The 24008-nt window shown below is 41.8% G+C and overlaps 1 protein-coding gene across 8 annotated transcripts; it reads right to left on the bottom strand.

Moving 5' to 3' along the window:
• Positions 1-1403: 1403 nt before the first annotated feature.
• Positions 1404-22258, bottom strand: DCAF4 (DDB1 and CUL4 associated factor 4). Of its 8 annotated transcripts, none has more exons than XM_064512548.1 (14): positions 22221-22258; positions 21280-21391; positions 19563-19657; positions 17674-17831; positions 16103-16185; positions 15325-15427; positions 14203-14346; positions 13481-13530; positions 12158-12237; positions 10375-10470; positions 10165-10262; positions 9256-9432; positions 8582-8696; positions 1404-7654 (listed from the first exon to the last, which is right to left on the bottom strand). In XM_064512548.1, the coding sequence occupies exons 2-14, from the start codon at positions 21387-21389 to the stop codon at positions 7461-7463; spliced, it is 1503 nt and encodes a 500-aa protein (XP_064368618.1). In that variant the 5' UTR covers positions 21390-21391; positions 22221-22258; the 3' UTR covers positions 1404-7460. The 8 variants fall into 8 exon arrangements, with proteins under 8 accessions (XP_064368618.1, XP_064368616.1, XP_025951461.1 ...); XM_064512546.1 differs by having other exon boundaries at positions 22174-22238; XM_026095676.2 differs by lacking the exon at positions 22221-22258 and adding an exon at positions 21816-22129 and having other exon boundaries at positions 21280-21394.
• Positions 22259-24008: the final 1750 nt, after the last annotated feature.

Here is a 24008-nt window from a genome sequence, read left to right as displayed (position 1 = left end):
GATGTCAGGTTATTGGTAGATAAGCAACCTCTGCATCTCTTCTGATTAGGAAGTGCTATGAAAAACATGAATAATATAAGAATCATGTGAATTAACTGATGTGCAAAATATTCCTAAAGGCATGCCCCAGTAAAAAAACTAATTCCTTATACAAAGCACCAAGAAACAAGTCTAGATTTATAGAGAAATAAATACAGCTGACCTGATTGCTCTATTCTGATGGATTTATTCCCATTGTGGGTATCTATGCCAATTGTGAAAGTGGAAGATGCTCCTTCAAATAGGTGGTGTGGGTTTTCCTGCCCTTTTGTAAAGCAGATGTATGTGAGCTTCATATAGATGTGCTCATTTTCAGTTAGACTCCCTGCCCCAAACCTTTAGGCCAAACTTGGCTTAAATGTATACCAAGTGTACATTGCACCTGAGACTTGTAGCTAGGCAAATGGAGGGCAGAACAACATGGATGTGTCAGGAAAAACTATTGTCAGGATTTTGCACAAAAAAAGCAGCCTTTGTCTTTTACCCCCTTTTTTCTGTTGGTTTTCCTGTTTGCTCATCTTCCTTCCCAATTCCTCACAGGCTAAGTTGCACTTATTCAGGTTTGCCAATGTATCATATATGATCCTGTGTCACTTGTGAATTGGACCTTTTGGCTGCATTCTGGAAAACATGACAACTCTCACTAGCTCTTGATGTCAACATTTTGTTAAAATAAACGCTGCCGTTATGTTGGATCTGCTCTGCATTTATGCTAAGTGTCTGTCTGCTGTAGCTGTGCCCCTGCTGAGAAATTCATGGATTCCCTTGTTGCCTGGGCTCTAACATTGCAAGACTCTGGCTTCCCACCTGGTCATACAGACTTTTTGCTCTTTTTTTTATGTGCATTTACTTCCAGCATAACCAGTCCAATGAGGTTTAAGTACCAGTCTCTCACTCCATTTTGCAGCCTCTCTTTGTTTCATTGTCAACTGATGTTTTCAGTCACTGTAGCTCCACCTATTGTGGCTTTGTCCTTGCATTTAATTTACAGTTGGCTGTATAATAACTTGGCACCAACAGATATGTCTTTGCCTGCCAGTAATTTGAGAACAGAGAGTAATTTGGTCAAGTGATAGAGCTGGTTGATTTTTTACTTATTTATTTTTTCTCTCCTCCTCCCTTTGGCTGAGGACTTTTTCTTGGTAAGTAATGTCAACATGTATATTCTGTCAGTTACAGCACATAATGTGTCATAAAATGTTTTTGTTTGTAGCGCAGACACGTACGCAATGCTGTCATGGCAATGCCAAAATAAATAAAACTTTTTAGGAGGGTTTTCAAAATCAACAATATAGTGTGACAAAGCTAACAAATGTTATCAGAATGGCAGCTAGTCAGTTATCTTAAGCCAAAAGTGAAGTGTATTCAGCTTTTTAACTTCATTTTTATTGGATATAACTCTAACAAACATATAAAAAGCAACATGAGTACAAGGTATTTAAAAAAAAAAAAAAAGCTCTCTAATGTAGGGAATATTTTGATTGCAGCATTACAGAAATTTTAATGCCAAGACTGACCATTTGGAGATTTTGAAGCTGACTGATTTCTGACATTTTCAAGTGCTGGTTAAATCTTTCTTGTTCTACTTGAAAGGCAGTTTTACATCAACTTTAGATTTTTTTTTTGGGGGGGGGGGGAATAGGCACAGAGAAACAGTAGTGTACATATAATGTATAGATGATGACTTGTCAGGAAAGCACCAGAATGCTTCACAGCTTGTAGTGATATTAATAGAACTGCAGATAGGAAAGACGTTGTTTGAACAAGAAAAGGCAAGTGACCTTGATTATATTTTCCGACCTTACTTAAAATTACTCATCTGCTTTATGACTTGGTTTCCATTTTGAAATGTAAAGCTAGTTTGTAAAGTGCTTTGAACTCTCTGGTTAACTCTCCTTCAAACAGCTCCCTCCCCTCCCCCCAATACCCCTGTCTAGGAAGTACTTTGGGTTGATACCGACTGCTAGATTCAGCTCATTGTGTACAAGCAGTCACTTTGCTCCAGCTACTGAAGATTTGGGGTCCAAAGCTGAACTGTCCATTGTCAAATTACAGCTTTTCTGAAAGAAGCTACTGCAATGGGACAGTTAGAAAGTATGACCATATTTGGGTTTAAATTCCCACTTTCTTGTAACAAATATCTAATGGTGACCTAACAGCGCTAGATAATTAAGCTCAAAATGTAAAAATGCCAGAGTGAAATTGTGACTAGTAAAATCATTTTTTAAACTGTTTTAGTTTCAGTATTCTTCAGGGAAGAATGACCATGCAGCCATGTCTTGCAGTAAATCAGAGTCAACAGAAAGAAATGACCCCTCCCAACCCCAAAACAATTCCCCTCTCCCCTTTAGACACTTAAACATAACTGCTTGAAACCTAAACTGGTTTTAAGTTCCTTATGTGACCTAAATGGCTTTATGGGGAAAGAGACTTTTTAGTTAGGGTGGAGAGAGATGGCTAATAATAGGATTGAACGTAACAAGGGTGAGACTCTATGGCGTCTGTAACATACTGATGGGAGGAACTGGCTGTTCGCAAGTTTTTATCATTTATTGAAGTACATGGGGGCTTTTCTTGCAATGGACAGGACAGCATGCCATGGCAGGCTGTTCCTTGGATTCCCAATGGTCCTTTATCTGCTGTTTGAGGAACTGGACTTCCTTGCCATGCTCTAATCTCTTACACCCTGGGAAAGACTCCCGCTAGAGCAAAGTCTCTGTTCTTTCTTTGGAAGCAGGGAGCAAGGAAAATGTTGCTGCTCCTTCACCAGGGAGGGGCAGAGCAGCTGGGGCCAGTGCTGCTTTAACTGGGGAGAGAGAGAGAGAGTAATAGAATAACCTCTTCCACAAGAAGAGGAGGCAGCAGTCAAGTGCTGTACACTGAAGGTTAGCTTGACTACAGAAAAGAGTCAATAATAATCTCTACTTTGACTGGGGGGAGGTTGCAAACTTCCCATGGCCTTGATTTCCTAGGCCTTGCACATTGCACTGTAGGAACCCTGCTGGAATCTCACTGTTGCTTGGTGCTGAGCTATTCATCTAAGTGTAAGATATGAAACAGTGTTTGGATGAACACAGATAGCTAGGATATATGAAGAAATAGTAACTAGTGCAGGACACTAGTATTCTTCAGTAGCTCCTTTTGAGCTACTGAAGCAGGAGAGAGAAGCAGGTTTTTTTCTCCTTAAAAAGAATGTAGCACATCTCCAGCAAGAGCTCTTCATAGCTGTGATCAACAGTGGAAAAAGCACAAAGGAGCTTAGTGCTCAGAGATCTGCAAACCAGAAGTTTTGTTCTGTACAGCCTGTCAGTAAAGTCTGCTCAGTGAAGAGCGCCTGGTGGTCCACTCAGCTTTCCTCTCTCCAGTGAGCGGAGAGGACCAAACAAGTGGTGCCTGCTGAATGAGGGGTGCCCCAGCCTCACTAACTTGCGGTGCCCTTAGGCCTTTCTGGAATTTCCTACTAGACTCAGTCCTTGCTAGGAGGCTGAGGGAAAGGAGTAGGGTATTTTGACACTGGAGCAGGAAGGTGAGCATTGCAGTCTTTTTCTTTTTAGTTGTCTTTGGTTCCTAGCCACTGGTGCATGAGGACAGCTACTGTCTGCAAACTGCTAGGTGTTTGTCACTGACACCAAACTGTCTCTCTTTTACCCTGCTTCCCCTCTCCTTGCTCCTGCAAAAGCCCTGGTTGGGTGAATGGGTTTGCAGGGACGTGTATGTCTTTGGCTCCTGGAACCAGTAGAAAGCAAATGAGTTTCTTTCATTTAATGGGCTTTGCCTAAAGGGAGACTAAGGGAAATAAACTTCAGTTTATTTAGTTTAGTCTTTAGTTATGTAAGATGCCTTTCTGCCACAGCTCCTAGTTTGTGTTTCCCACAGCAACTGGGCATAATTGTTGCAGGGTCTTATTCTCACAGAACAGGCATGACTGGAGTTAAGAGCAGTGAAGAGAATTTAAATGCTAATTTAGATTCTTGAATTAATTTTGATTCAAGCGAGTTCACGATCCTTGTGGTTTGCTGCCAGCAAGCATTTGAACCACACATTTAATAGCAAGAATACTGATGTAAAGCCCTCCAATGTGAAGATGTAAACTCTGAGCTGATTATCAGAAGTAACATTAGGAGATTGCAGTGGGATGGTGTTAGTTACCTATTTCCTGAACGGATGCCTAGCTGCAGTATGCATTATTAACTAAGTCAATACATAAACTTTTGAAAGTTGTACTGCATGTATTAATCGCTGTGCATGCAACAGAAAATTTCCCAAACAAACAGAACTAACCAACACAAACTGCAGCGTGTTTTCTTAAATTGGAAAGAAAGGCAAGCTGGGAATCGGTGACCGCGTTAGCCAGACTGAACTCTTGATTATCTGGGGTAGTATGGGGAAAGGAAAGAGCCTGCAAGTCTGTGTGAGTGAGGCTGGACTTACCATCTGAAGAAGACAGGAAAGCTCTATAAACAGTTTTTTTAGAAAGAAGGGGCAGCAGGGTATGCTCTGAGCAGCATCTGCTACACTGTGTGTGAGAAAGGAGGCTCTGTACTGATACTAAAGCCAGATGTATCTGGGAAGCAGCTACTCATAAGGAATTCACAGCTCAGTTTGCCTATGGGGGAAAAAAAAAGTTGCCTATTAATAGGATATAAGATAGATCTGGGGAGTTTGAAGTACATGACAACAGGAAAGAGTGTTTTGAATATTTGCTGAGATTCATCTCATATAGAGATGACTCTTACAACTCACTTATTTCATGTAGAATATATTCACACTATACTGTTGCACTGCTCCCATGATGAGAATTTTCCTGCTATAGTTTTTTGTCTTTTGTATGGATTAATGGATAAAAGAGATGATAACCACATGTAACATTGGAGTGTGGGGATCAATAGAAGTGCTGGAAAGAAGAGTGTTTCCCAGAATGGCATATTCCTTAGGCCTGAAGATGGTGAGAGGACAGGAGAAATGAATGTGGAACCCTGCAAGACAGGGAGGATTCTTTATCCTAGCAGGACTGACCCTGGCTGGTGCCTGCTTGTATTTGAGTAATTCCCCCTCATCCAAGGTTGCTTGAAAAATGAAAGGAAATGGGAGAGCGCCTTGGAAAAATAAGACACTCCCCCCCTCCCCCCCACACACTTGTGCCCAGGTTGGCATTGCACTTGTGAAGGGAATCTGTGTATTCAACTCACAATACAGAGCACATGTGGGGCATGAACTGGATTCCTTTTGGAGGAAGCCAAGCTGGATGACACACTCCTGAAGTGTGCTTAATAAGCTCCAGCCACTAGTGGGGATGTGAAGGGATGAGTAGGCTGCACACCTGGGCTAGGGGTGGTGAAGGTTTCCTTTGAGGGCAGGAACAGGATTGCTTGGCACCCTACAAGGTGGTGGTGGTGGTGGTGGGGGGGGGCTAATTATCCAACAGAGCATCCTTCAGCCCTTAAGGCTTAATCCTTTGGGTTGTGACAGAACTACAGCTTATCACTCTTACAATCAATTACCTATGGTTACCACTATTCCCTGCCTCTGCTTATACATGGAGACTGAGCAGACCCCCCCCCCCCACACACCTTTCACTGAAAAACAGCTGCTTGTCTGATGCCTTCCACAACCTCTTTTAGCAGGCCACTTAGCCCTAAGTCTGCAAGGGCTTCTAGGATCCCCAGGTGCAGGGCAACAAGCAGCAAAGTCACGAAGAGCCTTGGAGAGCAAAGTAGTTATAGATGCTCAAAAGACATGGTGAAGTGAATGCTAGTGGGGGATGAAACAGAGAGAGGGTGTACAGACATGAGAGGAGTATTAGCACTGTTTCTTTTTTTATTCCTGGACTGTAATTTACTGAAGTACAAAAGCTTTGAAATGGAATTGCAAGCCCCCTCCTCCCCTGATGCCCAGCACCAAAACACCCCTCTGGAATAAAGAAACAGAGCATCCTAGGTACTCCAACTGTGCTGAAGGCTGCACCTCTAGCCACTGGGGAAACTCATCTTTGTTGTTTCTGCTGTGATAAAGGCTCACCCACATGCAGCATCTACGTGATTTCAGAAGCACTGGGAATATAGACACCCAGCCTGTCTCTCAGACACTGCCATCTCCCTGAGCCAACTCAATACATTCTCCCTCTTAATTGCAACCTTGCTGTACTGCTCATCAGGAAGACTGTGGCATTTTCTGCTGGACAAAGTGGCAGCCCTCATGGCTAACGCAATCACTGCCTGCCTTGGGCCAGGCACTGGCTGTGCTGGACTAGGTTGCAAAGCCTATCAACAGCCCCAGCTAGCAGCAGCCCTCACTGAAAGCCTTCAATATCTGGGGCTCCATGATCTTGTCTATACTTCCTCTGTATAGTATCTACAGGATAGCCAGTTTGGGTTGGGCAAGGCCACCACTGATAGGCAGGTGCTGAGGGTAATGAGACTCCACTGGATGACAAGCACTCTGAAATACAGGTATTGGCTCCCAAAATGCCACCCAGGTACTGTGAGCTGGTACCACAACTTTGCAGCTAAAAGCCTTGGTTGTACCTCTGTTTTCAAAAGCCCTGAATCCACAGCAAGTGATCTCATCCAAAGAAAGACAGTCTCTCCAGACAGCGCTTGACTCTTGCTCCCAGAGAACTGGCTACAGCTGCATGAATAAGCCTGCCCTTCTGGACTACTATGTGGCTGATGACTAAACTCCAAATCAGGTAGGGACTTGGTTAGGAAGCACTACGATGAGTTAATTGGGACATTCAACCCAGGTACTGAACTAGGAATGGGGCTTTGTTCTATACGTGATGCCTTTTAGAGGAAATGGTAGCAGGGCAGTGGCATGCTACCATCAAAGTTTAGCATGGCCCCTCCCAGAGGGCTACCAGCAAAGGCTAGGAAAATAGCTTTCCCTTGCACTGCTTCCAGCCAGGTAAGTAGTGGAGACAGCTGCTTCAGGGACCCAGATCAGAGCAAGTCCAAATAAAACCCCAGAACACCTATACTGTCAGCTTCTCAGCACTAACTGCTTTGTTCTGCTAATCCATGCTGTGGCACCAGTCTACTTGCTAATGTAGAGGTAACCACAGCTGTCACATACCTGATCAAACTAGGGTTGGATTAGAGCAGCCTTTTGACAGCAAGTCCAGCTAGTATGAGAGTCAGCCCCATACTGCAAGTTATCAGCTTTTCAAAGCTTACAACTAGATGTCAGAGAGGCTGAATTCTGCTTGAGAAATTAATCAGCATTCTGCTTTTATTTATAAGATGTCTGAGATGTATAGAGCAAGACTTGATGAACCTGCTGAAGGAGGTTCAGAATCTCATGGCTAAAGCAGATGCAAGAACAGCACACATTGACTCAATGGCACAGTGATTTGTTTAACAATTTTGAAGTCACCTATAGGATGCTGGCTTTGTATCCCAGGTATGTGGAGAATATCAACTGTGTCAGTTATAGGAGAAGTGGTAGAGATCCTGTTTGACAGCCATGAGCAAGCCAGGAACTCCTTGGCTACCCCCAAGTCTTGAGGAAAACACCACACTGGGAATGGCATCTTTGGACGATGGGTGGGGAGAAGGGATGGTTCTGAGCAGATGGGCATCTTGGAGACTCCAGATTCTAGTGTAGCAATCCTGGCCAACTGGAGAGTAAAAGACATCAAAAAATCAACACCACACAAGAGGTATTGTATACAGCTCTGCAAGATTTTTATCAGAGCAGCAGCAGCAGGTCTGTGGGAAAAAAGCCTGCCACTTCCACACACACAGAGCAAGCAAAATGCTTATTAACATTTTAGGAAACAAACTCTACACTGTGAGAAGGTGAGAAAAATATGCATTTCCTATCCATCAATAAAAGGCATGATAAATCAGTATTTCAAATGCTTTCCTCATTATCAGGCTCCTGAGCCAAAAAACCCAGCTTGTCTAATTAAAGAGAATTCTCATCATTGCCACTTATTGAAAAATCTGAGGAGAGTAGGTTACTGTGTTCATGGTGACTTTGAGAAACTTGGCAATACTATGAGGATTCAGGGGGGTTGCCTTATTTATGATTGTTACTTATCCCTTTGCAAATAAACAAACAAACTGTATCCAAGTATATTCAAAACAAACATGAGTGGTACAGACAGGGTACAAAGCGTTATGCTTACGTGCTAGTGCTTCAGTCTACCACAGTACCCATTTAAGCATTAAAGAAAAACATACATGGTCTTTGCCTGTATATTATGTTAGTATTTTAAGATTCCTCTTTCTGTGTTGCTTCCCTAAATTTCAAAATCAAGTATTTTCTGCTCTCCTTTTGAGACACACTGTGGAAAGGATAGTGAGATTTTTACGGGACACAGCAGTTGAGAGCCACAGAGAAGTCATTACAGTAAGTGTGCATCCATAATATTATTCATTCCTTTTCATAGTTTATTATGCTTTGTCTAAGGCTGAGTTTCTGTCTGTTCCAAAGAATCAACAGCCTTAGAGCGTCCAACAGCTACACCTAAAAAACACTCTCCAGGCATAAGAAATCACTGCCAGGCAGTCTACAAGTACAGGGACAAAAGTCAACCTACCTGCTGTCAGAAGTCCTTCCTCCTCATTTACATGCAAAGGGAGAACAGCATATTCATTGTGATGGCCTTTGTACTGTTTCACACATTTTGCTGTTCTCAGGTCCCACAGTTTTATCTGCAAGTTCAAGTAATTTTTTCAAAAGAGGGCATTATTAACAAAGCAGGGACCACTTGACAGTTGGTAAATAAGTGCACCTGGAAGTAGGGAGCAAGAAGGATCAAAATATGGAACTGTCACCCAGTTAAGTAGCCAACAATGTGAATACCCATTGAAAACACTAGTTACTGGAAAGTATTAAAAAAAAAAAAAACAAAAAAAACATACACACACACCACACACACCACTCAGTAAATTGTATTCTTTTTCCACCTCGCAACAGACTTAGTAAATTAAGTACGGTCTCCCTTACTTTTTACTGAAGACTAATAATTGGGCCTCAGACAAATCTTAATTCCTTTGAACTATTGAACTGAAAAAAATCTTCAGGCTTTATATGAATCACCACAGGAATACACAGTTTAGGGGACAAATGAGTGAGAGAAAGGGCAGATAACAGCAATTGCTTCTCTCAAAATACTGGGTGTCTTCCCTCAGACCTTGGATAAGAGCCTGTCAGTGTCCAGTTACTGAAAGGAACAATATCAAATTCTTCCTAAAAGCCATAAAACTGTACCTTTCCAGCCATATCTGCTGCTATAAGATAATGTTCAGCTTGGAGAAGGCGAATAGATGTAACTGCTGAGTCATGGAAGAGACGAATTGCCTTCCAGCTCTGGCCCTTTCTGTTGCGTTGACGCACATCAATGCTGAAAATCTCACCTGAACGGCAGCCATTGTACAGCACTGGTGTCTGGAAGAATCCAAGAAAAGAAGAAATGTAGTATGTAAATGAAACAAGAGATGTAGTGATTAAGTTATACAGACAGTAGCCATGTCAAGCTTTTGAGGTCTCCATTGCAGTTGTCACACAATTTTATTAACATAGGCATTAAAGAACTAAGAACCAGAGTTTCTATTACACGCTGCAACATTTTTCAGTCAACTCATTAGTTCCTTTCAAACCTCAATTATTTAGCTGTAAGAGTTCAGCTTGGTAAGCAGAAACTTAGCCTAATATAACAGCAGAATGGGAACAGGAATCCTCATGTTCCAGGTTAACCCCTCTCACTGAGGGTTTGCAAACAAGTCAATTAGTATTTTATAAGGGTCGTCTTCGTCTTGCAAAATGAAAACAAAGTATTTCACTAACACTCTCTGTATTGAGTTCATTTGGCACAAAATGAACACCTTCCCAAATGTTACAATGCATTATTACTGCTGCTCTTTATATTTGTTTCATTTCCTTTACCTCTGTACATTTAACAAAGTTGCCCCTTTTGCCATGGAGTTTGAAATCAGCTGATTTTTTTGCTTTTCCATTGTGTCAGCATCAGATCATATCAGCTCTGTTGTAGAATAGTTGTCTAACAGTAACTGTAATCATAACCTTACGTATAGCATGACGAGTTCTATCACAAACAGAACAAAAAGGCCATCAACAAGACAGAGCTCTGAAAAATTAAGGGTATACATTTCTTTCTACCTGTGTGGCAAACTGTTGTGCTAAGACATCACTACTGGTTCCAAATGTCTGTCGATGCCCTGTCACTACATTGGTCACAAGAACTCGTCGTGTCAGGCCTGAAGAAGACAGATTATGTTCATTTAGCTGTGATGTGAGAAGCACCTGGGAGATTAAGTGCAAGAAGTCATTCTCTCCGTGATAAAGAGGGTAACTACCTTTGCAACTCACCTGTGCTGAAGCAGTTGTCTGCTTGGGGATTCAGGCACCAAGCACAGGACCAGGCAGTGGATATTTTAAAGCTGCACAACATTCCAGGTCCATCTCCTAGGAAAGAGGAACAACACATGAAGCATCCATAAAATTATAAGGACAGCATGATAACTCAGAAAGCTTCTCCTGATCTCCATACCTCTTTTAACATTGCAATTGGAGGCAGAGACCCACAGTGTTACCCAATCAAGTGTCCCTGTGCTACTCAAGAGACAGCACAAAACGGGATTTCATGATTGTAAGCTGAAGTCTTGTAGACTAGATAGACAGATGATCACGATAGATGGTAAAATCTACTCAGTAGTCAGAGGGCTTGCCATGGCAGGGAAGAGAGAAGTAACACTGGCCTGACAGCATTAAGTTTGCCATTTTTTGCAAGACTACCTGGGCTGGAAACAGAAAACATCTTATTTACTCTAGAACCCATAGATTAGCCAAAGCCTAATCTGAAAGTTTTCGAAACAGTGAAGACAGAACAATTAAAAAAAAAAGTGGGAAAAGAAATAGAAGGAAAGAAGAAAAAAAGAAAGGGGTGCAGATAGATTAGAATTGTCTCCCTTTTTTTCTGTTTCTGTTTTAGAAGACAGGTCTGAGTAAGCAACAACACCTTAGATTTGACTTTTACTCATGTAGCTCCTACCCAGCCAAAGTCTACTTGACATCACTGACTTCAATAGCATATCCACCGTGCTCATCCTGATGTCTGGCAACGCAGGTGATATGTCTTAAAACAAACCACAGTTTAAGTTCTACTTAACTCTCTAACTACTTAGCAATGGTCCCTCATAACAATGTAGGAGAGTGACCTACGGCATGACATGACACTTGGAAATACCTTAAACTGTCAATAGGAAATAGTAGACAGAAGGAGTTTGGTGGAACTCAGCATCTATGGCACAGGGCTTAAAATGTTTTACTGAGCAGTAGGGCATACTGGTCAAGTAGCCCTCTGTCTTCCAGAAGTGACTTGTCCAGCTCATGCTAATCCTGTGTATCTGTCTTTTTTTTTTAAAAAAAAAAAGCCTCCAGAAATAGCATGACATTAAATGAGTCATGGAGCAATTTTACATTTTTATCTATCGCAGATTTCATCTGTATAAACTTAACTGATCATGACAGGTCACCAGGTTAGACGACTCTCTACTGTATTAGCATGGTTTTGACATCTATCAAAGAAGTTAAGTGCAATGAATACAAAATCCTGCCCCTAAGAACACACAACTGAGTGTGATGTCCAGTGCTTGAAAGGGAGCTTTGGGCCAAGACATTTATCAAAACCTTTCCATCTTTGATTAATCCACTGAGCATAGTTGAGAAGCTACTACGAGAAAGGATTCTGCAATGGTTCTAAATAAGGAAATGATTCTAGATGAGAAAAACTGAGTACCTCTTGTTTCCAGCTTCTGTGGATTAGTTGCAGGCTGAGCTACTAACATGAAAAATCTCAAATCTCACTTTACAAGCGAGATGTTCTCCTGCCTAAGTCAAATACTACATCATCAGAAGCTAAAAATAAACTAGTGCCATGAATGCTGCTTGTTAGTTAATTCTTCAAGTCAGTTCTTTGACCCGTCCACTTCTTATACTGTTAGAGGCTTTCTACACTTTACAAGAATACAACAATGTCACCAACTACTAAAGAAAAAAGATACAGAAGTAATCTCTCCTTCATGCTCTGTTCATACTGTAACTGTTATCCTAAACTAGAAAACAAACAAAAAACCCAACCCCTCCACCCTACCTGGGTTAGAGTTGCTGAACAACGACGCTGGAAGCAGACTGGCACAGCCTGGTGTTTCTGCAATTCCCATGAGACACAGCTTGCTGGAGTGAGTTAAGGAAAACAATGATTTCTGCCTAGAAAGAATCAGGCTGCTTAACATTTATAGACGAGAAAAGCAAGATGCTAGACGCAACAGCAGCTCACCATACTTTCCCTTTAGTAACGTCTTCTGAGACCCTTGATGTGCTTTACATTTTACAATCAAGTCTCAACACTTCCTTTCTTCCATAGGGAAGGGATAGAAAGAACTCCATTTCTAGTTTGTGTACTTACATTACCCAGAAAGAGAATGCGAGAGGAATACTAAGGCATCTCCTGTTCTTTCTAATGATAGAAAAACAAACAAGCAAAAAACCCACAAAAACCATGGATCATTCTTTTCATCTTTACATGTTGATGATGCTGCACTAATTTAGATCTGTTTTTCATGGAGATGGGTTGGGCAAAGGGGCACAGGCACACGGGGGAGGCAAGGAAGCCTCATTTTAGGTTATGTTGAAATACTTTCTAAACATTATAGCAGGTATGAATAGGATTTTAAACTTGTTCTTCAAGTTCAGTGTGGTAAATCTGTGACATGACTAGACAAAAGCATAAAATAATTAAATCAAACAATCCGTAACTCCCATCCAGCCCTGAGCAAGTCTGATGGATTCCTGCCACCTTCTGGATCAGTTGTGAATTTCTTGGCCTCTCCCATGAGAAATTATGCACATTAGCATATTACATCCTCTCTTTTGATACTTCGGTGGTACATCTGTTGTCTGCCATCTCCCACATTAAAACCCCATTTCCTTCCTCTTTCCTGTGATTCTGCATCTTCCATCACTAGTTCCTCTACCATAAAACCAACCTTCCTCTTCTTCTAAGACAAATTTGCGGAAGACACTCTGAAAGTGGCAGTGTGTGATGCCAGTACGTTGCTGCTATTCTCAGCCCCCATCAATATCCTGATGAGAAGCCTGCCAACTCACTTTCAAAGAGTGGTCATTTTGGATATGGCATCTACACTGTTAATGAAGTGGGAATTCTGCACAGTAGCAAATGTGGTCTTCCGCTCACTATAATATTGGAACAACACTACATATATCTATATAGCAGCAGCTTACATGCGTCTCACTAACTCCACCTTCTTTCAATTTTCATAATTTTCTCTATTTTTCAGGAAAATATTATTTCTGGGGGAAGTATGTGAAATTTCTTCCTGAAGTTAACTTTTTTGTGCAGCATGAGGCAGACTACTGAAAGTAGAACTGAAATATTGCATTTTTAAAAGGATATAAAACATGAGAATCTGGATGAGTCAATGATGCCCAGCACACAGAATTCACCTTCAGACACAAGACAACATAGCATTTTTGTGGTCTCTTGTACAATTCATGAAAGGGTATTTCCATGCAAAGATGACATGAGACTAAGACCTAGGCACATATGCTTAGCCCACTAACTAGAGTTATGGCACACAAAAAACCATTTTAGCTTCACAGTCCTCTTAAATGTAGAGGGAGACAGGGCAGCATTCAGAAGTCTGTCCAAATGTGAACTGAAGCATCAAGCATATCCTGTTATTTAAGGCAGCATCCCTAAAAGAATCCCAATATGCAGAGGATGTAAATATTCTTCCTGTTCAAGAATAAACATATTTTCTCCAAACTCATTTTTAAGAAAGAAACAAACAAATCCTAGTAGTTTCTAGCCTTCAACATTAGTTCTGTCAGCTACTGCCAAGCGCAACTCTGAAGTAAGCACTATCCCTGGAACGTGGTACCTTCCACATAGCTTTCTGTTCCATGTGAACATCTCTCTCCTGAGAACTAAGGCTGGTATAGAGAACTATCAGAGACATGGCTAGTGCAATTCTGTTCATCAGAACTTCGCATTGCCAGATTCTTCCATTCTCTCCTCTTAACCTACTCCCCAGCCCTCAGGCATTTCTATCTTTGCTTCTCAAGGGACAGCATTTAGAGAACACAACTGAAGGAAGCAGGAATAGAACACAGTACCTTGCGGTTTGTGAAGTAGAGGTTGTCATACATCTCCACAGTAAGAGACTCCTTCCCCAAACCACTGAGATTGATGATACCGTATTTACACCCTCCATGTTCTACATCATTCACAGTGAATATCCGCTCACAAGCAACATCTGCCTGTAAAATAAAAGCGTTGTCATATTGGAAACCTACTGGGAAAAATATTTTGAGGTAGCTGTATTAGGTCTAAATTGAAGAAACACATTAATTCTGATCCCTTCACCACCACCCGCTTTTCACTCATCTCTAAAACAGAGTGGCCACCTTCTTTTTATATACATGCACAGAAAACATTCAGTAACTTAAGAGGAGGCAGTTCTTTAACAACAAGAAATACTCCTTCCAATTACACCTATTCTGGCCACTTACTCTGGATAATTAGTGAGCACAGACTGGTATCTGTGGAGGGCTCAGCACAACAAATTTTAAGTCTTACGAACTATGAAATTGGAATTCTCCTACACTGCACAAAAGCCTTCTCCTCTTGCTGGATCATGCTGCAGTGAAACAGCTGGCATTAAACTTCAACTTTTGCTTTATAATGTTAAGTTTCCAACTCCCTTCTGACTTTGGCAACTCATGAAGTGTTTACAAGGCCGGAAGCTGGTACAAGAGAACTTCCTGCATTTGAAACCTCTCTTGCACACATAGTACCATCAAAAACAGTAGGAACTGCCTTCAGAGGATCAGATGTGAAATCATTACTGATCTACATAGACTCTAGGAACCATAGACTTCATTACTCCACAAATTCTTCTCTTCCATTTTCTTCATCTTCCCTTAAAAAAAAAAAACCTAATTATCCACTCAACTATCCACTAATTATGACTCTTGTGTATTTCTCAAGAGAACATGTTGGTCAGCTCCAAAAAATCATTGTCATATCTATCCTTTTCATCATTTCCCCTTTCTAGGCAAGGAACAGCCTCTTCCTACCTGTTATAAAAATTACTGAGTACAGTTTTTGAGAACTAACACAACCCAAATAATGCATCCTTGAAATCCCTGACCTGTGGGATTCAATTACAAGATCCCGAATTTCCAGTGAAGACAGGCCCCCTTTATCCTAAAGGCTTAACAGCTCTCATAACATACCACAATTATTTTAAAATTGTTGGTTCCAGCGACTGAGGAATCTGGACTGTGAATTTCTATCTTCCTCCTCTGCATGCAGCTTACTTTTAATTCATGGACTAGTCTGTAAAGGGGGGGGGGGGGGGGGGGAAAAATTAGATATGCCTAGGTTTAATGCCAACGAAAAGAACTGTGGAATGAGAGACGGAACTGCTTCTCAGTCACAAAAGATAAAACGTCTGAACAACTAGCAGGCCTCAGTTTCACTTATATAGCCCACGAATATGTGCATCTCCCACAGCTTTTTCATTCCATTATTTCAAGCCCCAGTATACCTTTGGTAGCAGAAACAACAACATACTAAGTTACTGATTTGCCTTCTATGGTGTTACTGAATCTGAGTATAGAGATGCTGGAGAGAGTCTAAGTCAGCTGAAGATCATTTATCTAAAGGAAAGCTGCACTGTATTTATAAAGCACAATGTGGCAGAACAGCATATACTGAGAAAAGCGTCAAGTTTTACACTCCAACTATTTGAGATTAGGTAATATTTTCCTCATTCTAATTCTCAGCACTTTTGGGAAGGTCTGCGAACCCTTCTCTAGGCGTGCATGATTTAGCCTGTAATGGAAAACAAGGCAGGATCTGATTATAAAGAAATATAACTATTTTATTGTAACTAATATGTTCCTCTCTTGTCCTAACTGGAACAGCAGAGAATGCAAAAAACTGACAGGAACAGTTGCGCTAACAGCAGAACGTGGTAGCGCAAACAGAAAAGAATTCAAATCATTTTACCTGCAATAACTTGTGGAGCTGAGCAAACCTAGCTGCCTTTTATGTAACAGCATAGATGAGTTCAGTCCAGCCCTTGCTGTTTTCTAGAAGAGAATAAAATGTAAGCACATTCAGTTATTTGCTTGTTTATGTTTCAAACACAGCCATGGATCCTTGATGTTTGGGACGTTTTGTTAACTTTTTCCTCTAGCCTACATTTATATATAAAAATAAAAATGAAAATTTCAAAAAAGTCTGTAAAACACATTCCAGCACCACCTCCATAGTCTACTAAGGCAAGTAGGCAAAAAGGAGAAATATAATCAAGAGCAAATTCTCAGAGAGGCGAAGTGCTCCTAAGTACAAAAACTGAAAAAAATCTAGCCATTATTTGTACTTGACATAATCAGTAGTACCACCTTGAGGTGTGAAGTCACCTTCTGGTTTCACTGTAACACCTTAAATTCTTAATATATAGCAAAACGTTCTATCACCACAAGACTGCTACTAACTACGCAGTCTTAATGTTGCCCTAAACTGCTTTTCCATTCATCACACTTCAAAATTTCATGTGAACACTTTAAACACTGGGGACAGCCAAGGAAAGAATATTTGGCAGACTTTAGGAGTAAGACATTTTTGATAATGCTCTGACAAAGCAAGCATTGAAGAGTCAAAACGTTTGCATCTGGGACCTGATTCAGACACCCAATTCAACAGCCAGATTTTGAGAAGAGATATATATCCACAGTTCCCATTAAAAACAACCTGGCAAGCAGCATTTTGAAAATAAAACTAAACTGCTCATGGAAACAGCTAAATTATGGAGACATCTGTAGCATTTTCATAGTGAAGACAGAAGAGCTGAATTGCTGGTTGAAGTCAGAACTTCATTACCTACGAAAAAAAATACTGCACTCCTTCCAAGTGAGAGCACTTAATACTCCGCACATTCAAGCTGAGCTACAATACTGACTTCTAAAGCTACAAAACTCTTGGTTTTCAGGTAATTACAAAATATCCTTGTCAGGTATTTTACCCAGACTACTAATATTATTCAGCAATATTTACTCTGCTCTAACACCTTATGCCTTAAAGTTTATGCCTGGAAAGCCTATATGCTCTTGATGATAAAGGTAAGACCAACTTTGTTTTTTTCCTATCAAAAAAATAAAATAAGAATTCTTCACAGAAATGCTGTTTCAATTAGTACTTCATTAGTACTGTTTCTCAAGGTCCGGGAATATGATCAATGTGTTTACTAAGCATATGGAAAACCTACAATTAAGACTCCACTTTGCAAATTCCAAGCAGGGATTTCAAACCCGGCATCCAATATCCTGAGTGGAGTGTAACTGTTGGACTAGCTGCTATTCTGAGCACAGCTCCTGTCTCTTCACAAACTTAGTACTGGAAATGGCTTGTTTTCATTCCTGTGTAGAACAAACAAGTTCTTCAAGAACTTCAAGGACTCTAAACTCTCAGCAAAAAAGAATTCTCATTTTCCAGCCAGCTTAATTGAAGGAGTTTAGCTTGTGATCTGTCCTGGGTCAGAACACAATAAAGTAACTTCATTCTTTTTCAGAGCCTACCTTCTTTTGTTTTTCTTCCTCTTCTAAGAGTCTCAGTCTTTTACATTCCATCGCCTTGTACTGAATGCTCTCCTTGGTGAGTGGGTTGCAGTTATTATGCCCAGGCAGTAGACGAAAATAGCGGTTCTTTTCTGAGTCATAGTAAAATCCTGGCAGTTCTTAAAGTGGCAAAGAACAGGCAAAAATCATATGGGTAACTAAGTTTCTTTAAGTTTCTTCTTTGACATCCCTCATTCCCATAGGGATGTCAAAGGGTTACAAAGCCCAAAGCTCTTACTCTCAGCTGATCCCAAGCATGATAAAAAGACTGGGAATAGATGACAGTGTTACCTCCTATGAAATAACTGCTGACAGCCACTGAAAGGAAAGTTTGCAAATGCAGTGTCATTACACAAGTACGGAAGGGATGCCAGCAAAATGAAATTCAGACAGATCAGAGAAGCAAAGGGAAAGCTTTCTGCTGCAGAACAAAAATGACTGTTCTTCATAAATCAGTCACGAGGGGACACTGTTGGTTAAAAGACTAGTTAGGGAAGTCTCAAGCGAAATAATTGGCAGCTAAGCATCATCCAAACGGAAATAAAGTGATTCACTTCCCAGAACATGCCACCTTTTCCTGAATACAAATGACAGAATTAGATACAAGTAAGAGTAAATTTTGACAATACACAGATGCTCATTCTACAGATGGGTTAGGAAGAGAGAAACATTCGATTTTAGTACTCTACTGCCTGGGTAAATTCACAGTAGACAGGCAAAACACTTCTGACAGACTCATAATGGTGGAATGCAGGGAAAGGATTTTATTTGAAAAAGGTAAAAGTTAACATCTTCACCTCATTTCAAGAGTTTGTATTTAAACATTTGCTATTGCTAGAAATTGAATTGTAAACAGCAGCAAAAACAGATTACTTAAATACATCTCCTTGTCAACATCTCTTAGGTTTCAGCTTGGCAACAAACAGCCAAGATTTATTCAGGTCAAAAAAATGTAAAGTTAGTGCGTCTATCAATAAGGTTGTTAACAGCACACTGCATTCAGTATATTTAAACTGATTATATAGCAACAAATGCTTTGCAGGGGACCTATTTCTAACAGGCTCACAACCTCTTAAGCACAAATGGATTGATACGTAAGAGGGTCAGTTTAAACTCTGTTTTTGTCTGTTGTTAAGAGCTTATACAGTCAGGGCTGTTTCAGGACTCTCCAATTTTGGAGAAACGTATGTTACTACAAGCTTAGCTTTATTAGGGATGTATATATGAGCCCAGAAACCTGAATGCAAAATGGTTATCTTCCTCAATAGTATCATCACTGTATCAAGTTCTCTGGTTGCCTCCCTGATTAATGAACAAACAGCTCATTTAGCCATCAGACAATACCTCTTACATATTACAAAATACATTGAAGGAATATAGATGAATTTGTATTTTTTCCAAAGTTGTGGGTAACTGCGTTTTTAAGAAGGCTGAATAGTGGACATAGGTTATAATTTTTATATGCTGTCTTATTTTCTTTCTTTATTAACAGTTTTTGTTGAAAGTTCTATTTTAACATCTTCAGCTCATATGAGAAAAATTAAAGAAAAATAAAGTTATTTTCCTCCCAAAGCCATATTTGTAGAGAGAAACAGAATTCTATTTCTTCAGTTTATATCAGCTAGGCTAAGCACACAAGTTTTCAAACATGAAAGGCTTGTGAGCTTGCAAGTGTATTTGTCCCCACCTGCTACAGCATTTTAGATCATCTGATATCACTTTTCTCTACAAACTTTTTGATTTATATACTTCCTTTAACACCACAATATTAACACTACTACTGCTATTTTTTTTTTCATACAGTTAGCATATAGGCACCAATTTTTTGACCAGTAAACATGGCCTCTTACCTGGTGCTACAGAGTTCTGTGTTAAACTGGAAGAAGAATTTTCACTGTTGCTGGGGCCTGCATTCACAGGGGGCTGTGTCTCCTCCTGTTCAGGTCTAAAAGATAGCATTGTCTTTCAGACAGGCTCACAACTGTCCTACAAAACTTTATTGCAAAGGCTCTTGAAAGCAGTTTGCTATCACATTAATAGAGTGCAATTTTGCAGGGCTGTCATAAGCACACTGTGTGAACCACCATACACAAAACTATAAAAAAAAGAAACCACAAAAAAGTTTCGCCTAAAAACCTCTTAAGAGCATTAAAGACATCAACATCTTAAAAGTCTTTATTATTTGCTAAAACATTGGAGGTGGATCCTAACTGTATGCTTGCAATACTTCAGCAAAACATTAATTCTTGGCATTTTACTAGCTCCTCTTGTATTAAAAAATAAAACAAAACAAAAAAGTTGTAAACATGAGAACTCTTTACAGCATAAAGTAAAAGAGACAGCATATGTAAAATCTTCATGTCAGGTAAGGAGTATTTTGCTATTGTCTTCAAGACGCGAATCTCGCTGACGAGGTTCTAAAAGAAGCAAGCTAAACAAAAATTAAAAAAAAAAAATCCAAGTAAAAAAACCTCTCTACTTTTGTCATTGCTACCGCAGTTGATTCTAGGTAATTGCAGCTTATTTCTTTTTGAAATCATTAGAGTAAACACGTTCATTACTAATGAGTGAAATTGCATTTGGATGTTTTCCGAGTCACCTGTACAATTCTCACTTTTCGAGACAGTTCTTATTACATATCATCTTATAAGCATTAGGCCAAGACACTTTACGTGATTTGTAGTTTATTGAAAACAAAATGATGCAAAGATTCTAGTTCTAATGCAGACTCTATTACCGTCTGACTGTACAAGCTCGAAGTAGTTAAAGAACATAATAATTCAACGGGGTGTGTGCGTGTGTGTGTGTGTGGGGAAACAACAAACTAAACCAAAATACTTCAATTTAAAGCTTTTTAATAAAAGTATTTTTAGTCTATATTCACTGAATTAGAATCCATACATATTTCTTATTTTTCTTACATAAGAGTTGCTCCATTAGCGCTCTCTCTCAAAAAAAAATGCTTAAAGGACTAAAGCAGAGGATCAGCCCATACTATTCCTGCAAGAGAGACCAACACAGAAAAGAGAGTTCTAAAGTTCAAGATGTACTTTTCTGAAAGAGCCAGTTTTCAAGGCAGTGAATTATTCCCAAGACCCTCTTTGTTTCAGTTACCTGATCTGCTAGATGTGGTAATAACGCCTACTTTACTGTAGGTTATTAACAGATTTTAAAACTTTTAGGGAGATCCTTTAATGACAGCTTTTACACTAATAGACACTGAGGGGTAAAACAAATGTGGTGAGGAAGTATTTCATTTTTCTTCCCTGAACTACCTTTGCATATTGATGCAAAGGCATCAATATGATGATCAGGCAAGCCCCAAAGGATTAGTTCAAGGAAACATGCCTCAGTTTTAAACCAAAATACAGTTGTGAGCAAGTGATGAGTTTCCAGAGTTCAGTGCAATTCCACTCCTACCAGGAATATTTTTGATGACAAGTATACTAGAAATACTACCTTCTTGGTTTTTAGGTGGCAACTGTCCAAAAATGGCTACCATCAAATTTAATCAGGCACCACATCTAACAGCTTAACCTGTCTTAAGTACAAATAGCATATACTTGCCTTCCAGCATAGTTATTGTGATTGGTTCTCCTATACTGATGGTGATGGTCACTTTGCTTGTGATTGCTCCATCTATGCTTTTCTTTACCTCTCCAGTAATTTCTCTTCATTCCTGCTTCCAAAGCAAAAATACATATTTTAATTCTACTTACCCAAAAGAGTCCAGCATACTAGACAGCCTCTTAACACAGCTTTTTTTTTCCCCCAATTAGATTTCAGATAGCTTCATAGCGGCCCCAATGATCAAAATAAAGAAGCACATAAAGGAAAATAACTTACTCTTGAAGAAGAGAAACAGACACAAACCATAACGGCATCAAACCTTAAAGGAAAGGCAGAACAGCACCATAGGCCGCTTGAAGGGAGGCCGAAATAAGCACGGCATGGCTGCGTTTCTTTCTCGCCCACAATATGGGTAAATAACCTCTTACGACCCAAGTTCTCACGTGCTCAGGCTGGAAAACTTTCACGGCTAAATCAGAGCCTGCTGCAACCCTTCCGGCGCGCTACGCTTTCCCGGAGAAGGGAGCGCTCACCACACGGCATAGCACGGCGGGACCGCCGGCGGCGACCTCCCGCCGCGCCTGCCTGCCGATACCGCGGGGCTGCGCCACGGCCGGCGCGGCCGCTGCCACTGCCGCTGGGACCTCCGCTCCCGCGCGGGGAACGCTCAGCCGCGGCCTCCACTTCCTCCTGCCGGGCGACCTCCAGGCCCGGCCCGGCCCGGCCCGGCCCGGCCCGGCCCAGCCCAGCCCAGCCCCGCGCAGCCGCAGCAAGCCGACGGGGCGGGGGCTCGGCCAGGCGCCCCCTCGACACCCCTGGGCTGGGCTGGGCTGGGCTGGGCTGGCCCGGCCCTCGCCACCGCCGCCACCAACGCCCCCGCGCCGGACCCACCGCAAGGCGTCGCAGACCCCGGCCCAACCGCAAGCACCGCCCCTCACCGCTTCCACTCAGCCGCCACAGCTCGGCCCGCCCCCCTAGCCAGCGCGTCTGATTGGCCTTTGCCCGCGCCTGCCGCTTGATGGACAGCTCAGCCGCCAAACGGCAAGAGGCCAGGCCGCCGCCTGGGCCGCCCCCTCGGGGAGGGCGGGGCCACAGCGGCCGTTGGGCAGGGCGGGGCACGCTGGCGGCCGCGTGGGGCGCGCAGTTGAGGCCTGGGCAGGGGAGTGGGGCGAGCGGGCGGGCGCCCGGCTGAGGGGTGCGTTAGCGGGGCGGGGGGCAGCGCGAGGCAGAAAGCAGCGGCAGGCCTCAGGGGCCGAGGTGCGGGAGGGGATAGGCTGCTGCGGAGCCGTGGCAGAGGAGGGGGGACATGTTGGGAAGTAGGGGACGCCCGAGGAGCGCAGGGAGGGAGGGCCTGGGTGTGAGGCGAGAGGGGGCCGCGGTTGGGGGAGCTCAGCTGCGGGGGCTCTGGGGTGGGAAACATCTGCTTCCTCCACGGGTTGAGACTGAGGGCAGGGGGCTGCTGGGGGCCGCGTGGGGAAAGGAGGCAGGTGTTTCTGAGGGATGGGGTCACTGGAAGGAAACCGCCGCTTCCTGTCCCGGGTTCCTGGCTGGTTCACTGGAAGAAACCTATTAAAAGCTGTGCCAGGGCTTCGGGGAGCTGGAAGCGGTTGTTGCAGCCTCCTTGAATTTCTCCACAATTACTGCATGGTGAAGAGGAGCCTGGGCGGTGGAGGACTGGTGAGGGAGCAAGTGGTAGCTCTAAACTGTCCCTCCTAGCTGAGGGTCCTCCCCTTCCTTTTGGTGCTTCAGAGTATTTTTTGGGCTGTTTATTACTGGGCGGCAAAAGGTTAGATCGGTGAGAGGCGAGAAGGCAGTAGTAGTAGGACAGCTATGGAAAGCGTGCAGCAAATGGGTGAGGAAGACCTCAGGGCTGCAGCAGTCAGTGGCAGGAGGAGATCAGTGCTCCTGTGGTTCATCAGCAAAAGCTGAAACAGTGACAAAAGGATGTAGTTGCAACTGCCATCTCTTTGCATTCATTGTAAGAAAACCACTGTCCTTTTGATCTTTCCTTAGTGATGTACTAAAGGCTGTTTTTGTGTAGTGGCTCTCCTCCTCTTCTTCCTGTCCAGCATCTAGGAGTTAAAAAACTTTGAAACGGAATGGTAGAAATATTTGTCCCTCTAATAGATGATTACAGTTACAGCAAAATGTGAACCATAGCTCAAAAAATTGTGGAAAAATAGGGTTATAGGCCTCTTCCTACCAAACAAAAAGTTAGATTTCTGCCACTTTTGTAATTTTAAATAAGAAAATTCCAATATTGGGAATATAGGAAATGGATTTTTACTTGTTCCATAGAATAGTATGACCTTGCACTGGCTTGCCATGTGCTCTCAGCATGAGGGTAATTTTAAGGAGACATTCTTTCATTCTCTCAGTTACTCGGTCTGTGTTTTAAGTTAAAAATGCATAGAGTTAAAAGTGACCAAGAAAAAAAGGGTGCCTTCAGGAACAGACACAGCTGGAGAATTTACCTGCAGCTTGCATAGTTTGTGAGCTGTACTTCTTTGCCTTAAAAGGCAAGCTATCAGCAAATAGTATTGCAAGTAGTGTTGCACTTCTTTTGTTGGCATTGTTTCAGCTTCTTAATTTTTGATGCCTGTGAGCAATGTTGAAGGTTCTGTGACCAATATGGTGGCTATAAACTATGGGCTTGAGTCCACTGAAATAGAATTACTACCAAAAGACAAGTAGGTTAGATGAAACCTGTTTTCTCAGCTGCATTA

This window comes from Dromaius novaehollandiae, chromosome 5, assembly GCF_036370855.1.
Source record: "Dromaius novaehollandiae isolate bDroNov1 chromosome 5, bDroNov1.hap1, whole genome shotgun sequence".
Lineage (NCBI taxonomy): Eukaryota > Metazoa > Chordata > Aves > Casuariiformes > Dromaiidae > Dromaius > Dromaius novaehollandiae.
Note: the sequence above shows the minus strand (reverse complement) of the source record. Positions and strands in the feature narration are given on the sequence as shown.

What these genes read in the sequence shown, in the direction of transcription:
- DCAF4 (XM_026095676.2), bottom strand. An exon ending in ACAATTTTAAAATAATTGTG is followed by an intron (nt 14,347 to 15,324) that starts GTATGTTATGAG and finishes TTTATTTTACAG; the next exon opens with GCAGATGTTGCTTGTGAGCG. An exon ending in GGAAGGACTTCTGACAGCAG is followed by an intron (nt 7,655 to 8,581) that starts GTAGGTTGACTT and finishes TTTACTCTCCAG; the next exon opens with TTGGCCAGGATTGCTACACT.